Raw genomic sequence first — 20,339 nt, 5'->3', positions numbered from 1 at the left:
TATATACTTCCAACTTACACTTAATGTGTAATTAAATTACCTGTAACATAATTCTGCAGTCTGACCACTGTATGTTTGGGATGGTATGCAAAAAAAATATCCCAGGCATACTGGGTATCCAGGGCCAGTATCACTTCCCTTGTCACTGTACATTTCTCTGTGAAAAGGACCTCTGTGAAGGCACTGTTGCAGGGAATTCTTGCTGCCATGCTGCGTGCCCCAGGAGATGCAGACCTGGCAGAGGTGGTGCTGCTGGCCGGTGTGGTTCCCAAGTGGCTCAGAGTGGGCCCCATTGCTTCATTTCCCCACAGAGCACATTGCTTCACCCCATAGATGCAACCTGCTGCTCCATACCTGCATATAGCTGTTGCATTGCCTTTTCGCTAGTTGCCTTGCTTTTCCTGGTCATGCACTTTTGTTTCATTTTAGAAAATGGGCAGCAAGCATATGAAGAGGTATTTTTCACTGCTAACATCACCACAGATGGGAGCACAGTCTCCCTGAGAAATCTACTTTGGATGTATTCCACTAAATGTAGTGAGAGAGGGCTTTTACAGGAGTATGTTGTTTGTGTGATTCATACTCTGGTCAAAAAGATGGGGCTCATGTATTTGTATAGCTTTTTAAAGGAAAATAACTCATCTATTCTAGACATATCTCAGACAGGCCACCCAGTTGCTGGGCCATGGTCTGTGCACGAGTCAATCCTTGTACATTTTGTCAGCTGCATACAAGTCAAAAGGTTTGTCCCACTTTTGCAGCCTTATCATAATAAAGCCATACAGAAGAATAAGAGTTGTAGGAGCAGGCCCTTTGTGTGAAAACAAAATCCTAATATGTATTCTGCAAAATCTTTAGTAATAATATCCTGAATTATGCATGCTTAAAGGGAATTTTTTTAGCTTACTGAGAAGAACTAATAACAAGAAATTAATAAAGCAAAATCATTTCAACTTGACAACCAGTTTTGAAAATTTGCAAGACACACAGTTTCTGTGTCATGAAGTAATATCCCGAAGTAAGTTGTTGGATACAAATAAATCTCAGCAAAATAGTGAGGAAGCTGCAACTGGTAATAATGCTGGGGTGACTGAAAATCTTTATTATCTCTAGGTCTAATCTTTATTATGTCAAGATTCTGTGGGATCAAGAGCAAATCAAGGGTAAATCCAATTGGACTTTAAACTAGTGGCTTTTGTATGCTACAGGGCAAATCTGATAATCTAAGAAAACTGAGAAAAATAGGGGTTTTGTACTTTGAAAAATGCAGTTACTGACAGTTGCAAGGTTTAAGGAAATGACATGGTTATCTCTCCTTCTGCCAAAATCTTTCCTCTAGTACAATTCCAATGATCTGCTTGCTTTTGCCATGTCTGAATAAGACTGACATTTTTTTTTCTTTTTAATAATGAAAAAGCACAGTATGTAAAATACTCCATTGTGTAAAAACAAACCAAAATACATGACTGACTGATCTTTCTAAAATAATTAAACATGGTGAGTAAATCCACTGTCTTTCCCCTTGTCATTGATTCTTTGGGCCTACAAATGCTGAAATGAAGGGAAGGCATAGATGAGGCTGATGGACAGTTATCATCTAATCTTGACAGATATCCTGTCCAAGCTCCACTGAGGAGGCACTGAAGAGTGTTCTCATTCCCCTGAATTAAGCTAAATCCATGACACCAAATGGAATATATATAATGTACAACAGTTGGGTTTCACCATCACCTCCTATCTCATGTGTCCATTTTCTTTCCTACCCTTCTCTTAGAGGTCTTTTTCTGACCTTTGTGTGTGTGTGTTTTCCTAGGAGGTGTGACTTAGCTGATTAAGGCTGTGGTATGTCTTGTTTCGCTGCTGTGAACCCATGACTAAAAGGGCAGCTAAAAGCAGCATTGTAATCATCAGACGCTGCTAGGAGTTTGCCAGGTTTTGGAGTGGTTGTGATAAGACCATGTGCTGGGTCTGTCTTTTTCCATGTGCAAGTGAGTTGAAAGTAAGAGATGCACCAGAATAGAAGCTCTTTTTCTTCCTCATTTCTGTTCTTTTCTCCCCTTTTCTGTGTGGGCTTGGCTTGCTTTAAAGAACTACTACTGATTTCAACTAGCTATAGCTTTTTGTCCCAAAGGGACACTTATAGCCCTCTTTAACACAAAGTAGAAGGGGCTTTCCCTTATGAAAGCTTTCTCTAAAGTCTGTAGGCAAAGGCAAATGAAAATTGTTTACGGTTTTGCTCAATGTGTTTTCTTTCTTTCCTTTTTTTCCTAGTTATTTAAGAAAAAAGTCACAACATTTTCATTTTCACTATGAAACCAAATGGAAATTCTGAAACTCGATACACTGTCATACTCAATTAAACAGTTTTGATTTACTTTCTCTACCAAAATTAATACACTTGCCTGGTCATTTGACAGAAAAACTTCTCTTGAATGCTTCAGGAATGACCCAACCACTTGGACCTCTGCCTGACTGGTGTCCTACCCTGGATTCTTCATAAAACTTACTATGAAGAGCAGCTGTTAACATTGTACCTCTGACGAGCAAGAACAATTTTACTGAATACCAGCAAATGTTACATAATCTCAGACAGAAGCCAAATGTGCTTTTAACAACTTTCTCCCAGCCCTAATCAGAGACCAAGATGTCCTCCATCTGCAGGAAGCTCCTCTAATATGTGTTTTTAAAATGGAGCAGACATAAGGCATGATTGAAGATTTTGCTTTCCACTATTTGGAGCATGGGCATAAGCATGGTATATAAATTTGAGGGATTCTGCTTTTAGTTTGGCAAAAATTAAAGCTGTGCATAATGCCATATGCGATGAAACATATAAGCTCAGCTCTGTGGATAAAGCTAGTTTTCTGTGCCACTTCAAGTGGACTAAATAGTACTTTTCAACTCTGCTTGCACTTAAAATGGGCAGAGCTCAGAGGGGGTGGTTATGCAGGCAATGCAAGGGAAAATAAATGCATGGAAACATCACTGCAAATAGCTACCTCCTTGAAATTCAGTATATATTTAGTTCCTAGGTTCTTTCTTTCTTTCACCGGTAGTGAAGGATAATGAGCTTCAAGGACTGTGGGAACCTGCAATTGAAGCAGAACCGAGGTATCTTTCAAAAACAACATTAAAAGGACAATGAGGGATCCCACTTGAGGAGAGAGGAAGTGCAGAACTACCAGTGTGACTACTTGAATGACAAAGCTTTATGTCAAGACTCATTAAATGCCCTCCTTTGTGCTTCTTTTCCTTGGCTAGGACTAATGTGTCATTTTAATGTTTTATCTTGCTTGTGAACAATTATTGTTACAAATTCTGAAAGCAGATCCAAAGTGCAGGGGCCACTGCATGCAAAAGTCACAGTTGTTTCCCCTGTAGCTGAACAACATTGAAATACAGCTGAAGATCCCAACAACCAACCATTGCTCATACAACCTGGGGCAAGGGGAAGATAAGCAATAGCAATATCACTGCAGGGAATAGTTATCCTAGAGCTAGTATTACCTGATGTGGGCAAAAGTTGTTATACAGTTCATTCCCTTAAGGTATCGCTTGGCTTTAACTAAAAATAAATTCAGCTGTCAGTAGAAAAGATCTGTTTGGCCCAAACAGGAGCTTGTCTTCTTGACCAGTAATAAAAGCACATTTCTGCAACAGGAGAAAAGCAGTCTTAGTTCTGCCATTCTTTATCCCAGAGCAGATATTGCAGTTGGTGCTGCCATACTTGTACTGACAGTTCTATCCTCAGTTAATGCTAGCATATATATGTGTATGTATAGTCTTATCTATATATATACTTCTAGCCTCATTATACCTACTCTTTGTGGTAAGACAGGTGAAGAATGTTAACATTATGCTTTAGGATCACGAGGCAGGGACTGAAATGGATTAGCAAATTATGTATTCTTGTTAGCAGGATAAGCAATGAATCACAAAGAAAGTGTTGTCTTCTGCTAAAACAGCACAAACCTGAATGTCACATTGTTAATTGTTTATGAGCTTGTTTTAATAGTTTCCTGTAGCAGTCAGCTCAAAATCTAGTAATATTGTTCCAAAACATAAAATCCTTATTCTCTGCTGCTTTGTAGTGATATACATCTGGGTAATATGGGTGTAAAATGTTATCATTATGTTGTGGGAGAGCTCTACACCCACTTTTTGCTGGTGTCAATGACTACACATGCTAAGAGGCAAGTATGGAATCAAGCCTTTAAAATAAAGTTCAATAAGCAGATTAGGCAGACTTGTCAGAGAAATCTGAGCTGCAGTGCTGCTGTTAATGCCAGAAATCATGACGTATTGTTAAAAAAGCAAATGTTAATTGGACAATTAAAATCCCCATTTATGATATGCAGAAAAGCCTGGGGGTTCTGCTTTAATGTAAAGCTGAGTGTTTCAACTGAAACCATGCCTGTCTTGAAATTAAATGTGGAAATTTACATATATACCATTTGTAAATATACAGATATTTACAAACATCTGATTTGAAGTGGGTGACACTGCAGTGCAGTTTCCTTTCCATGCTTAGGAATATGCTGGCCTGTCAGAAATGTTGAAGCTGGATGGTGCTTCAGTCTTCCCATGGTTTGAGAACAACTGCTCTACAGACTGAAACATCCTTCCCTGAGCCGGCCTTTTCATGCTGTGATTACTAGGAGGTTAGCCCTACTGAATCAGAGTTTAAAATCTCCAAAGCTATTAAAATGACCTTGGTAACCTCAAAGAGAAGATGGTCTTAAGTGGAGCAGGTGTGATTCCCTTGCTTTTAATGAAGTAAAACCATTCTGCCTAGTATGACTCACTAGCAACACTTCAATAGTTACTTCACATGATACGGGTTTTATGTGATTATTTTGCTGTATTGTAAGGCATACAATGTAGTGTCATATAAACATAGTTAACAGGCTGCACAATGTTTATTCATTAGAAAAAAAGAGCTGTGCACTAAAAGAAAGATACTGTGATATTATGATTGATATTAAAGATCAGATAAAGAAAAGCAAAAATAAAGATGGGAAATACCTGATGTATTAGCTGATATTCACTTACTGTTTCAGTGACTATGAAATTAGTCTCTGCTGTCAGATGAGCCTGGAAAGCAGGAGCACCTTAGTTAAGAACCTTGGATGACACAAAGAGAAAACAGTTCAGCTTGTCTGCACTGATCACTCGGTGAAATGCCCCTGCATGTGAGAAGAATGGATCAGAATGTTAGAACTGTTTTTTAAAATCTCATATTCTGGGCAATGTAAACGAACTTTGCCTATGGAATCAGTCTGAGCCACATGAACTAGAGCAGAATCCGTGAACTGGTAGGGAGAACTGAACAGGAAGAATGAGGTCTGGAGGGAACTAGTACTCCTGAAAATTATGTGAACAGTTCGACAAAATACTGAATAATCTAACATCTTAGTGATGCTACAAAACAATCCAATTAAGAGGTGGAAAATATTTTTGAAACAATGAATGATTAGTGTATTGCTGGACCTAACAAGAGTCATTGGGTTTTAAGCAAAATTAAAATAGAAGTTTGTACATAAGAGGATTACCCATTGTTATTACAAATCAACTCTACCAAAGATTTTGAAATAGATATTCAACGAAGATCAAATATTTGTGACTGGAAAGGAGGGGAGAACTAGTTCCTGTTTGCATCAGCTCTTTATTTGCCACAGAAGGTGACCAGAAACTGGACTTCATAGATTTTAAGTCCAGTTTAGCATAGTAAACTGTGTATGTTTTTAAAATAACAGCAGAAAAACCTGAACGGTTTCTTTTCAGAATTCAGAGTATTATGCTCTATAGATTTTGATTCAGATGCATTTCAGCATTTCTTCTTATTTCGTTCAGTAAGCAGTCACAAAAAGAGGCAGTTTCCAGTTTCTAGAGGTGAGGTGTCTTATTAGGGCTATAGGATGAGATACAAAGTGCCTAAACAAAATATTTATGTAATATAGTTTTCTTACAGAGCTTCAGAAAACAGTTTTCTTTTTAATTATAGAAGTAACTGAACCATAGTAAATATAAATCTTGTGCTCAAGCAAGAATGTCTTAAGTACTGTTAATGTCTTGCTTTATTCTTAGTGTGTGATACAAGGCTCCAATTAAGAAATTCTGCTACTCCTTTATAATACTGTTGTTTTCCAATAAATGAATCCATTTGTTTCTGTTTTACAATTGTGTTAATGAATATTTTCTTAAAATCATAGTAGTGAAATGGACAACTGAAAGTTGGTTATTTACTATATATCATTGTCCAGATACTGTATCTACAACACTTTAGTGCTTGTTGTGACTGGAATGTAATCTCAGTGGGTTTGATTCTGTTACCTCCATGGAGCTTTCACTTCTTAATGGCTACAGAGACTAATCTTGAGCTAAGAGCCAAACATTTTTTCCTCTGCATTACTGCAGTGGTGTTTAGATTTGTGGCTTTTAACGTCAAAAGGAAATTATAGCTCATGTATGCCTTTCCAGGCAGAGCAGCTCATGTAGAGGACATTAGAATGACTTAGAGGAAGTCTGGAATCAACTTATCATAATTACAAAGAAAACCCGAATCCTTTAGCCTTTGTAATTATCCTATATTTAAGAAATTAATAATTAACTGTGAAATCTGGGGCCTGTGTTTTTGCTGGTCTATGAAATAATGGTGGAAAAAGTAGCCTCATTACAGAGTTCAATATGTAGGGAACATCTATTTTTTCCCCGTTATCTGCACTTGAATGTGCACAAGGTTATTTGTGCTTATGTACAGTATTTAATGCTCATCCTTCTGACTTTGTTACCCAGTGAGGGAGCAGAAACAATACTCTGTCACTTACATGACACCACAGACTTCTCAAAAGCTAGTAAGATGTATTCTAAGGTAAAACCCAAGAGTATAACTCTTAAAACTATGCCCTGATTTTTTTTTTAACAATTATGAATAACAAATATATTAGTAAACCACTTTGTGCACAATTTTTTACTCAAAAAAGCTAAATTAATCATTTGTTCACAGTGAACAGTTTGCCTAGTAACACTTGTAATCCTGTACTTGTGTTGTCATAGTCACAATTCAAATGAGATGTTTGCATTATGTTGCATTATGACTAGCTAGGGATCCAAGTTTTAAGTTTCAGTTCCTGGTGTTTTTTTGTGTCTTGTGTGAATATTCAAATCTTGGACTTTATGTTGTGATCCACTTGAAAAAGTGTACTAGAAATGGCAGATGAAAGGTAAAAATGAGGATATTAATCTAATGATATTGTGGTTCACAGGTTTAATATTTACAATTGAAAGACCTTAAAAGTTTCCTCATTTCCTTCTTCCAACTCCTCCTTTTTCTTTTCTTTTACTCTGGCAGCTTCTTCAGGCTACTACATCATCACCTCACATAATATTTATGAGAAAAATACATTTCAACTGCTGGCATAAAGGATATTCAATTAGAGAACGGTCAACCCACTTAGTTTTGTGTTGATTACCAGTTTCTTTTATCACTAATTCATAATCATTTTAAGTAATGTAAATATTTCCCCATGGAAGTCATATTCTTTTCATTTTCTCTGAAGACACAAGAATTATTGGTTACTTCTCCAGAACCTGTCAACAACTTTCACCTTTGTTAGCTAGTATCTGATTAATACCTGTAATGCAGAGATTTCATTTTCTCCTAGCAGAAATTTCATGCTGTTCCCAGTGTTTGTGCAGTCTACCCTCATCCTTCTTCCCCCTATGTACAATTGGTTGTCTCAGCAGCCGTGAAAAAACCTGTTCTTTATCTCCTCAGAACAAAATGCAAGTCTTCTGTATCACTGAAATTTCATGTTTTTGAAAATGAAAGTGTGGAAACACTGCCTTCTCAAAAAAAATTCTTCTGAGATAGACAAATCTCTTAACAATTATTTGCATTCCTCAAGTTACACAGTAGGAGTACGGCTACTAAAATTTCTCCCAGAGAACTGCCTGTTTCTTTAGAAACACAACTAGAGTTGTTAAATATCACACAACTGGACTTCATAGCAAAGATTGTCATTGAAGGGACAAGGAATGAAGTTTTCCTGGTTTTATATGTTATGTAGGTCTTTACTGGAAAACTGTACAGCAGATTGCTGGATATTAATAATAATAAGGAGAAATTTCCCCTTCTTTGTTCCAGGGAGTTATTTAGGTCCTCAGATATTAACTCATTCAGAATAAATCAGGTCCACTGAATATCTAGACACTTACTTGAAAAGATTTTGAAACACCTTGAAAACCCAATTACTCCCACTTCAATCTCCAACTATTTGCAACTGCATTGATTTTTGAGACTGACATATGTTTAACATAAATTATTAATAAAATTAGAATTACCTTCCTATTGCTTTCTTATCATTGGCTAAACACAGATGGAATTTCAATTGCAAGGATGCAAGTGGAAGAAAGCACCAACACACCTCCATTTGTCAACAAAAGCGAGACTGTTGGGTAGATCCTTACATATACATCATAACTGTACGGTACTGGTATATAGTTACATAACGATATAACCTGTTACGAGACCTACGAAACCAGAAAATTCTGTTTTGAGGATGGTATTTCATGTGCTATTTTAATGTATACCAACAACATTTAGAAACATAATACATTAATTCCCCAAAACAGACCAAAGGAAAAAAAAAGTGCCTTCAAAAAACTATTTCTTCTAGGTTTGTGCCTCCCAACAGCTTCCAGTGAATTTATCTGAAAGTACATAAGAAAAAGATTAAAAGACCAATAAAAATTCTAAGGAGACACGAATGTGAACACCCAAGCAAACTATTATTCCCTGAAAACTAAACCACAAGATCCATAGCTCCTTGTTAATGTTAATAATCCCACACACAATAATGAAAAGAGAAATTAAAAGCTTTGAGCTTTGCCAGGAAGGACGCTTCAGACAGACCCTTGGTCTAGGGTGAGAAGTGTAGATTTCCAGACTTTGCCACAGCCGTGTTCCAGACTACATTTAGGCATAAACTCACTAGCTGCAGTTGACAACAGAGGGCAAAGTAACAGAGAAGGTCTTAGAAAATGATAGTAAATTTCCAAATGCAAAATACAATTTTTTGGAAGACTTTTCCTGTAATTAAGCTAGATGTAATGGGGTTGTCTTTGCTTTTGCTTAAACCCAAAGTTTTTATAAAAGAGGAAAAGCTTCTGTCTGAATTTTATTGTAACACTGTATTTCTATATAAATGCTTGCATACATGCTATATATAGAGTACAAAACATATACTTAATGACAGATATGCAATTATACTGTATTTTATGTGTTCAGGATAACCACTAACGAAAGAAAATGTAGTATATTATTGAACTCTGGGATGATCATGATAAGCATATAACTAACTATGTGGTCTTAGGTATAATTATGCTTCCTTAAACTCTGCTAATCTGCAATAAAATCTCATTTTAAATTCAATGTGGAATTGGGACTACTGATTTTATTCTTGTTTCCAAGTCACAGTTAAGACCTAAACTGGCATAGATTTTACACTGCTTCCGTTTCATTGACCACAGTGGTGTTGATTTATGACATGTGATAGGAGATGCAATCTCTCTAGTTTTATATCATTTGGAATAACATGTTTTCAAGATTGGTATCTGGCTGAAAAGTCTGACATGCTGTAAGAAAGAACAGCATGAGGAAGAAAGGGTAGTATCTGCCCCATTTAATTCCTATTGGCATTATCTTATTCTCTGCTTCTAAGAAGAAAAAAATAGTGTGATACTATATTCTGCTAGATGAAAACAAAGAAACACCTGGGAGTTCACTTAATGTTCCTGAATACTGAATGTTCACAGTACTTATTATTATTATAGACGACAAACAGTTTGTTTTACATAGATTATTGAGTGTGTGCATACAAACATATCTATGCACCTTCTCCTAACATCATAATAAGTTTCCTGATTCAGGTGATTAAAATGTATACAATTAAAGCGCTAAAATTCTTACAATAGTGTCAATTTATGTTCAGCTCAGAATCCTGCTGGGGTTCCTCAGGAGCACTGTCGCACTGGTGCTGCTGTACTGCATCTGCATCACACCAAGAAACCTGTTTTTGGTGAAAATTGGTAAGGGCATATTATGGACCCTCACAGTGCTGCTGCCTCGATAAACTAGGGTTGCAGGAGCAAAATGCCTTTGCTGTCCAAAGGCAAAATGCACCAGGTAAAGTATCTGTCATAGTGACAATTACAAATGAGCATGGAGATGGGCAGATTTCAAATAGGATTTTAAGGAGAACATAGCAGGAACAAGGCAACAAAAGGAACAGTACATGGTAAGCAGCAGGTCACGTAATGTGGGAGAACTTCTGGACTGAAAATTTGAAAGACTGCTTCTAGGTTGGATGAAAAAGGAGCAGACATACTACATGCATGTCATAAGACAACTAGTTAGGTAACAAACTGTAAATTAGAGCTGCAAGGAACGCCGATTTTCTTACTAAAACTTTTTGTTAACGTTCAGAGGCTGTGCTAGAAACTTTAACTTCCCAAATCAGTATGGCATTATTTTTGGCAGAAGTAGAAACTGGTTTTTTCTGCATTTTTTTGTGGAAAGCACAGTTGTCATTTGGTGATAAAAATCTTCAGACTTATAGAAAACAGTGGGCATAATCAGATGTAATGTAGATTGAAAATGAGCAAATAAGAGTGGGGAACACAAAGTTAACTGCTGTGGGTTTGACTGGCATTTTGAACTTTGGGACCGGCAGTCCTGTAGCAAAATGCCTTATTCTTCCATACCCCCCCCCCAAAAATTGCAATTCCACTGAATTACACCTGTAAATACCAGCCATGGAGGATGTTTATTCTTTTATTTTTCCCACTAGTTCATCTAAGAAACAATTCTATGAACTTTACATTACTTCCTGTTATGATAGACACTATTATGTTATTTCCACTTAAAAACAATCAGTTGTTTTTAATTATTCAATGCAATTAAGCATAACTACTGATTAAAATCTCACATCAGCCAAAGTGCATTCCTTTTAAAACACAACACCAGTCCAATATCCTGAACATTTTGAAAACTTTCCTGATCTTTTCACGTGGGTGGAGTACGCCTCTGTGTTTTGAGTGGAAAGGGGAGAGGCATATACATCGTAGCTGATTGGTGGGGGGAAGTAACGTAGAGGAAGTCGAAGCTATGTCTATCAGGCATTTATATAGCTTATTTAGGCATTTTTGTGCGTGTGCTGACTTTATATTCTATGTGTATTTTATAACTTTTTAATATGCATTTTGCACATGTGTGCATGTAATATTACATGTGTCTGGTGTACGCACATATGAAGATTTGTCCTTGATGAACAACTTAACAAGAAGCTCTGCTTCCAACTACATTTGATCTTTATCACCCTGTTCAGAAAGTTTCCAGAAGAATCTTTTACCTTTACTACTTTTGACTTTGCTTTTAAGCAAATTAAGTTACATAGCTAGGTGTGGTGCATGTCTGTTACTGGATAGTATCTTTTGAACTAACTGGGCAATTCCAACAATTTAACAGAGGGCTAATAGTATCATACATGCTCCTAGCCATTTCGTGAAAATGGATGCATGGGTAAAGAAGACACCAAAGAGTATTATCTGCTGTCTGAAAAACTGCAGCATACGTTTCATTCTTAGTAGACATCAACAAATCTGCATGCTAGAGAAATGCTACTGCCCTAGCATGGAGAAGCTTCAGTTGGAGTTTGCATCTTGCTAAACACCAAGGAGTCTAATTATGAGCTTCAAATCTGTAAGCAACCAGGTATCATCAGTTCCACAGTTCTTGGAACAACTTTCATTATGTCATGATGTTGTACTCAAAACTGTACAAAATGTTTCAGCCACCGATGTTATAGTGGACTATTTATAGTTTTTTTTCTTTTTTTTCTTTTCTTTAGAATGTCCTTGCTTTACATGCAGCATCTAATCTACTACTCTCCTTCAAAGCATGACGGAAAGTATCCCGGATGTTCTATGATCTAACCAGACCTTGATCCTGTAAACCCATGTGAACTGAGCTTTACATCCATGTGAAATACATTTGCAAATTGTTGTGTTCAAACTGACTTGTTCTGTAAGTGGGATGAAGTACAACTGCATTTGTTCAGTGCACCTTCATGAGACCTGATTTTTTTAAAGTCACCCAAACTCAAGACTTTTCCTCATAACAGGGGTCTGTTTCAAGAAGTATCTGTCAGTTTAAATAATCTGGAAGAAGGGATATTTAGGAGATTTTAATATTGCAACAATATGAAAAAATGTCTTTCACTATTTTATCAGACATAGAAAAAAAAATTTTCAGGCAGGTTCAGTATGAGAGGTAAAAATCTCTTGAAGTCAGCAGTAACTGAAAACAGGAAATTATCAAGGAAATGCTTAAGCTGTCATAACTCTGGAGTTAATCTGTAGAACCTCTGTATTAAATACTCATACATTACTTGTTCTAGAGACCTTATGGCTCTTGGCTGCTCTTGCAATTTCCAATCTGTCAGAGGAACAGGTTTTCTACTGCTGGAAGTAATGATAAAAATCTCAGAAGTGTTCAATATTATTTTTTCATGATGTCCTTGAACAGTGTCAAGTCACAGATTATGGGTATGGCTTCTCAAGAACCACTTATCATGTCTTCTCTTGTGCCAGCCACACATTCTGTTTTCCAGAATTATGGTGATTTCACTACGTTTACCGGTTTTGGTCCTTCAAAAGCCTTCTGCAGTCACACATCGCTCACACGTTTTACTCTGTCAATGATCCAGTGTTAGTTTTGCTATTTTTTAAGCTATTCTACTGTCCTCACCTCATGACCATTGCATCACATCAGCAGAGCCTCTCCGCTGTATTTTTAGCGTGCTGTCGCTGTTGCTAGTCCTCCAGCTCTTGTGGGTTGCCACACTTCTTTCCGCGGGAGGCCTAGCTCCCTCGCTGCTAGAAGTAACGTCTCCTTTGTAAGGTGCGGTCCGCACGAATGCTCGTGACGGACGAGCTACTCCAAGAGAACCCTCTGCTTTACCCCATGGTCAATGCACGGTGGCCATCCTTCAAGTAAATTGTATTTTAAAGCCTTTCATTCACCCTGGATCAAGCTCACTCACACCACGCTTAGAGGCCAACGCCCGGTGAAGCCATGTTGTGCCTTCCTTCCGCCTCTTCTCCCCGAGAGTACCGTCGGCTGGCGAAAAACTCGCGCAAAGCCGCTTAAACTCCCCCTCGCCGGAGGTTATCTCCCAAGGCAGCCCGTCCGGCAGAACTCCAGAGGCACAGACTCGCCCAGGCAGAGGCGGCGCCGGCCTTCCCCGCTAACCCCCGGAGGAGCCGAGGCGGCCGCAGGCCCCGAGCCCCGTGAGGGACGTGTGACGGGGCCGCCCCGGGCCGGTGGGTCAGGCGGCGGCCGCCCGGGACGGGGCCCCTGAGGCGAGCCCCCCGCGGAGGCGAGCCCCCTGCGGCGGCGGCGGTCGGTCGGTCGGTCGGTCGGTCGGTCGGTCCGTCAGCCGCCTCTCCGCACAGCAGCCAGTAAGGGGCGCTGGGCGGCGGGTTTGGCGTGCGGAGGGAGCGGGCTGCGGATCACCTGCAGCAGCGGGGGGGCCGGGGAGCTCCGCCTCCCCCTCCTCCCCCGGTTAATCGCGTCCCCCTCCCCCCGTGGCAGGCACTGGCAGGCGGGCGGCTGGGCAGAGCTGTCAACCTGCTGCAGGCAGGCAGGCAGGCAGGCGGGCGGGCGCCCGCACCCCGTTGGCAGCAAGGGCCGGGCTGGGGCTGCCGGCTCCGCCGCCCTCCCGCTTGCCCCAGCCCGGTGAGGCCGTCAGCCTCCTGCCGCCGCCGCCGCCTCCCCGCGGGGAGCGACCACCGCCGCTCGCCCGGGTCAGCGGGAGCAGCGCCCGGGAGAAGGAGAGAGAGGGGGAGCCATGGCCGAGGGGGGCGAGGGCGAGGACGAGATCCAGTTCCTGCGAACTGTAAGCGCCGGGCTCGCCTCCCCCACCTCCGCGCCGGCGTGGGGCAGGGGACCGGGGCCGTGCGGGCGAAGGGCTGGGGGGCTGCGGGGGGGGGGGGGGCGACGCCCGGACCTTGCCCTGAGGAGAGCTGTGGGGCGGGGGGCACCGAGAGTCCGTGTGCAGGGGCGGGGGGGTGGGAGCCGGGAGGGGAGCAGCGGGCGCGCTCTGCCCCCGCCGCCCCCAGGGAGTCCTGTCAGGGAGGGCTGCGGAGCCCCAGCCCTTTTCCTCTCCACCTGGCAGCGTGTGTCGTCGTCCCCCCCCCCACCTCCCCGTACCCGCGGGCGGAGGGGCGAAAAGTAAGCGGTCGCTCTGCTGGCGATGCCGGGATAAGTGGGGGGGGGGGGGGGGGGGGGGGGGGGAAGCGGCGGGGCTTGCCCCGGGCGCGGAGCGGCGGGGGGACCCCGGTCAGGGTGAGGGGCGGGCGGGCGGGCGGGGCGGCCCCGCCGCCTCCCCACAAGTACCTCTCCGCGCTGCCTTCCCACCCGCCGATGTGGCCGTGTACTGCAGATACTAACCGAGCAGCCCTCCCCGGCTTAAAAGCTGCAGTCGCGCTCCTTTTGCAAACACAGAACTGGAGGGGGTGGTGGGGGGGGAAGAAATCGCCTCTCCCAGCCCACCCCCTCCCCACCAAGGTTCCCACTAACTTGCAGGCGTTCTCCTCGCTGAGCACAGACTAATACGGTGGTGGTTTTTTTTTTTTTTTTTTTTTTTTTTTAATTTTTTTTTAATTTTGGTGTGAGCATCCTTTCTTTACTTCGGTTTTCTTCAGTCCAAAGCATGTTAAGGCACTAGAGCATTTCTTCCTTCAGTTTAATTAATACATCTGGACTGCTGCATTTTATGCTTATCTGGATTATTTTTCTTCAAGCAGTGCTTTTACTTACCTTCTGGGCCATCTCCCAAGTGCTGTTTATATGCACAATCCTAGCAAGTTTTGCAGATGGGCATATTTGAGTGGTGGTGTACACAAACCCTGTCACAGTTTGAGGAAAAATTGCTGAGACGTTTGATAAGTAGAGCTAAAAACATTGAGACTGTAGGGTAAAGCTTAGCTTCCTTTTTATTTAGTACTGTCCGATTTAGAAAATGTTCGTGATCAATGTCTTGTAAGAAAATACATTAAAAGAAGAGGGGAAAGCAAGCCACATAATGTACGTGAAGCATATTCGTATGCTGTTTGCAGCATTATGAATCCTGGATCTCGGTCATCTTATGTTTATTTCAATCAGAAACCATAAAATAATAGACATGCATCCTGTTATTCTTTGTTTGTTTGAGAAGTCTTAGAAAATCTGGTTTTACAGGGAATACAGCTGTTACGCAACACTGGCATGAAGATTGTCAACTTTTTTTCCTCTCAGCGTTATGTGACTTCTATTGTAGGGTTGTCTAACATCTAACGACAAAACAGAAAACTACTTTCTTGAAAGATAATTTGTCATCTCAATTTATGAGAGTTTTATTATTAGTACTTCTTGCTGGTAAACATTTTTGGAAGACTTGTACAATGGCAGTCTTACTGCAGGTTTGAATGTTAAGCTTAGCTCATGGAAGGGCTGTTATCTGAATGCTTAATAGGGAAAGAGAAGCAGTGAGCATGCTAATACTGCTCAGCACATATACAGTAATGTTAAACTACAGCACCTGACAGCAGCAGCGTGTTATGTAAAACAGCACTCCTGATAATGTGTGTCAGGCTTAATACAGATTTGGCAAACCCTGCCTTAGACAATAATTTAAAAATTTTTAGACTGTTGTACTGGTGGTAAGATGACCTTGAATATGGTAAACTGAGGCATGGGGGAGCCTTTTTGTGTAGTGAAATAAAAAGGCCTGAGAAATAGCCTTTTCAAGTGAAGCTTTGAATCTCTAATCTGTAGTTGTATGTAAGTAGTGATTTTTACTCCTCTTTTCCTTCCACTTTGTCAAAGTTATGAGCATTACTTGGAAAAGTCAGTTGCTTTAAGACATATTCTTGATGTAGCGGTCTTCCTTCTGTGTATTCTTAGAAAGCTTGGGTTAGTATTCTCTAAAGGTATTAGATGTGCGTAACTTTCTGAATGGCACTGATAGAAAGCACTGGAAAGGGGATGTTATCTGGTAATTGCTGCAGTTTCTCTTTTTTTTAATTATTTATTTTTGAAACAGTAGTTAGGGACAAAGGGATTCGTAAATGGTTTGGTAGATAAATAGAACTTTTCAAAGAACACCTCATGCAAGCAAAAAAGCTTTCTGTGCTTTGAATACCTTAATGATGACATCTGTAGGCCTACTACATATAAACAGTGCTCTTCATATTTTCTTGTTTTGATAGGACCTGATAAACTTTCTAAAATTGAGGGTTCTCTTTCTGATGTTTCAAAATTACTGTAGCATCTTTAGGGTTTACCCTGGAATGTAAACACAATGTATTATATTTAATGTTTAAAGAGAAATATGAGATTTTATTCAATAAAAAAATTGCTTTATTTGCATTAAGCTACTAAACTGAATTTGTATGTGCCATCTACACGTCGATTGGTAATTTCTTTTTCCTTTCCTCTTCACACATTCCTATTTGCCTAATGATGCCTCTTCTTCATTTGCTGCTTTTATTTTATGACTATTTTTTGATAAGGTGTCATCATGCATTTCCTCCTACAAATTTGCTGCTAGGTTGGTGTCGTGGTTTAACCCCAGCCAGCAACTAAGCACCACGCAGCCGCTCACTCACTCCACCCCCCCCCAGTGGGATGGGGAAGAAAATCGGGAAAAGAAGTAAAACTCCTGTGGGTTGAGATAAGAATGGTTTAATAGAACAGAAAAGAAGAAACTAATAATGATAACACTAATAAAATGACAACAGTAGTAATAATGTAGTAATAATTTTCCCAGCTGAAACCAGGACAGGTGGATTTCTGTTTCTTTTGGGAACAATTTGAGTTTTATATGTCGCTTCTGAGAAGTGAACGTAACCTGTTAATGCCCTGGATTTCTGGAAGCATCAGTTCTTACATTGTTTGAGAGAACTTTGGACAGACTGGAATTCAGCTCTGTGCTGTTCAGTTCTCAAGGAAAACTATAGTCCTGCGAATTATCTGCTTTTCCACAGACAGGGGTCTCCCTCATTACTTTGCTGAATGCTCCAGGTAGAGATGACCTTGTATTATTTGTAGCCTTTTTTAGGCTTGGACGTACATTCTCCTGACTTCTGCCACTGAATGCACACATGCTGTGCAAGTGGAGTGAAGAGGAGCAAGTATCCTGCTCTTGCTTTTATTAGTTGTGTGTCTGGGAAGGACTTCTCCCCTGTAGAGTTGGGTGTTTTTTTGTTTGGTTTTTTTTTTAATACTAGAAAGGAGAAAGATGTGTACAAAATAAACTTTCATTGTTTAGTCTTTACATTCAAGAATCTAAAATATTCATAGCTAATATGGACATGATTTTTTTTTAGGATGTGTAATTTGACCAGAGTGAAAATAATTCAGTTCCAGGAGAGAACAGAAAATGTTTTTGCCTAAATGCCTAGTCTCCTTCCATAACGCACACATGCAAGGACTGGTTTTTGTGGTGCAGAACCCCTGTAAGGGAAGGCTTTTGTGTGGAGTGGGGTGGTAAGCTGATGATAGGATTAAAACAATTGCAGCAGAAGACTGCCTGTGAATATCCCTTATATTGGTTAAAGGTGTCCTGAATTTTGGGAGCAATATGTACCTAAGAGTGACGAGAAATGTGTAATTTAGCTATTTGATCTTGGGATGTTCTGGTGTCAGTACATATGGTTTTCTGGAGTTGTGGAGTTTCTTAAATTGGAGGCAGGTCGTCTTTTAGATATTTATGGTAGGAGACACCACCAGGACACACTGAAGTAAGGCTGACAGGGTTATGGTCTTTCTCACTGTCCTCTGAGACAGTGAAGACTACCATGCCTGTCAGAAATGGGAAGCATAATCAGCGAGAGCAGCATGTTTTCCCCAGGTCCGTCGTCTCCTTTTCATCTCTGCCTTTTTTTTTAAAGATTGGAATGCTGATATTCCAGTGTACTGTCTTCTCATGCTTTTTTCATTTGTTTAATTAGCAACTTGAAGTAAAATGGGATCTTTTGCTTGTGTGAACATATTCTGTGCTGCCTTATTTTCTACATGGACTTTATTGTTCTAAGTGTGACTGTCAGGGAAAAGTGTAAGGGTACTTTCCAACACTGGAAAAGTACTTTTAAATTAAGTTAAATGTTATTTAGGAGTCATGTTTGACATGCGAAAGATTTTATTCACTCAGTTCTGGGATTTAAACTCCATTCTTTTATTATCTGAAGTATTATGGCAGAGAATTTTTCTTCATTCTGAAATGAAGAATGTAATGTGGTCACATTTCAAGGACAGGAATTCTGTGATTCCAGAGTTACTTCTGTTCCAGATATTCCTTATTATGGCAGCACTTAAACAATGAATGCCACATTAAATCTGATTAAAAATCAAGTGCTTAGATGCCATCCTGCATGAAGATTCTGTGGAATTAGAAGACACAAAAGGAACCTGGAAAAACAAGATCTGAAGATTATTGTAAAATAAGTAACTAAACATAAGAAGAATTGTTATGTCAATCTCTCAGTGAAATAGAATGGAATTTTTTAATTATTTTTTTTAAATCCCTTGATGCCTTTCATACACTGCTTATCTTTAAAGGGCTTTATCAAAATATGTTAGATTCTGGTAGCTGCAATCATCTAACATACAAACAGGGCTGCTAGAATATACTGAAGAAAATGCTCAAAAGCAATCTTGGATATTAGGAGCAATTTTAGAAGGCAAGAACACCGAAAAACACTTTGGCTAGCCTCTGTTTATTTTAAAAAGTATTTCTTGTACCTGTCAGTATGTAACTTCTGAAGATTCACCAGGGACTGGCACAAGAGATCACTGTTTAACAGCTCATGTGAGGGATGGCGTGGCTGGGATTGCAGCATTTGTACCTTCCTCTCTAAGGCACTGCACTGCAGTACAGATACTGAATATGATCTCAAATTCTATTTTGGAATTGAGCTGGACAGGCTGTTTGTAGTGAACGGGTTTTAGCTAGGACACGTAGTCCAATTCTTGTTTGGGAATTATGTGTGAACATTTTATATATAAATTTTTTGATTCCAAAATTGTTTGACAGACATTTTATACCACCATTAAAATGATATTGCTGGATAAAATCAGTTGTCTAGTCTGTGTACTCTCTTGTCCAGTGTTCTGCATCTGGAAGTTGTCTTTATTGGATGTGTGAGAAGGAGGCTGAGGAAGCTCTATAGCAAATAGTTGGTCCACCAGGGAAGTTTCTTGCTAGCCCTGTGAGTTGGTTGACTAATGTTCTGAGAGACAGGGAGCTGCTCTTCCTTCCAGTATCTGAAGATGTTTTGATGCATGGTGCTCTTTAGTACCATGAAGGCCTGAGGAAAATCTATTGCAGGAACTTAAGCTGTGGACAGACTGTAAAGAGAGAGTTCCAGTTAATTTCTGGCCCAAGATTTAGAGTGGTCTCAAGAGCTATGTCTGCCTTTCACTTCTCTATTTGAATGCTATATTGTTACAGGTGTATTGTAAAGGTGGTTTTCCTTTTATATAGCTGTGTGGAAAGTACACAGGATGATTCTAATTCAGGAAACTACATCAGTCTTTCTTGTGCAGGGGTAGGGTTGTGTTGAAGTATTTCTCTGAATCAAGATAAATGATTGGAAACTGACTGTGTGGGAAAATACTGACACTGGGCTGCTTCCAGGAAATACATGAATTAAACTGAAAAGACAGAGATCTTTTTCTTCTGATTTTTATACTTACAGGTGCTTCATGTTAAATCTCTGAGTTAGTTTTGGTTTTGTTGTCTGAATTACACCTAGGCTTTTGTTTAAATTTTCCTGAATTGACTGAAAAAGCAGTCTTGGCTTTGTGTGGATGACAAAAGAAAAGTCAGAAACTGCGTATTCTTATACTTCCTAATAAAACTTAAGTGACATACCTTTATTTTGTTTGGTGTCATGGTAGTAGTACATAAATAGCCTTTGTTGAACTGTAAAATGAACACATTTTATCAGGGTGAAGAAAGAATTTTAACTTTCTCTTAATGTTGGTGTTGTGATTTTAATTGTGATTGATGGAAGAAGTCAGCAATTTATTTTGTATATTATGGCTATCTAAATCTTTTTTGCTTAATTTGTGCACAAAAGAAGTAATATCTCTTTACTCATTAGCAAATACTTCCTTGAAAATGCTATATAGAAGTCTCATAGAATGGAGTTCTTGTCATAAATACGTACTGCATGTTTACTGCTCTGTATTAAGTGTTGATAAGAATTACATTAATCAAATGAACAAAACTTTT

The 20,339-nt window shown here is 39.8% G+C and overlaps 2 protein-coding genes across 5 annotated transcripts in view; both read left to right on the top strand.

Moving 5' to 3' along the window:
- ACTN2 (actinin alpha 2) overlaps nt 1–20,339 on the top strand; it is a 396,531-nt gene that overhangs the window by 161,168 nt on the left and 215,024 nt on the right. The window lies entirely within an intron of this gene.
- The window catches only part of RYR2 (ryanodine receptor 2), a 452,105-nt gene continuing 445,444 nt past the window's right edge, over nt 13,679–20,339 (top strand). For all 4 annotated transcript variants that reach the window (XM_049830593.1, XM_049830592.1, XM_049830591.1 and 1 more), the window contains exon 1: nt 13,679–13,958. In XM_049830593.1, coding sequence (XP_049686550.1) covers nt 13,911–13,958 — 48 coding nt within the window. In that variant the 5' untranslated portion in view covers nt 13,679–13,910. The remainder of the gene's footprint in view (nt 13,959–20,339) is intronic.

This window comes from Accipiter gentilis, chromosome 28, assembly GCF_929443795.1.
Source record: "Accipiter gentilis chromosome 28, bAccGen1.1, whole genome shotgun sequence".
In the NCBI taxonomy this organism is placed as follows: Eukaryota; Metazoa; Chordata; class Aves; order Accipitriformes; family Accipitridae; genus Astur; species Astur gentilis.
This window is presented reverse-complemented; position numbering and strand designations above follow the sequence as displayed.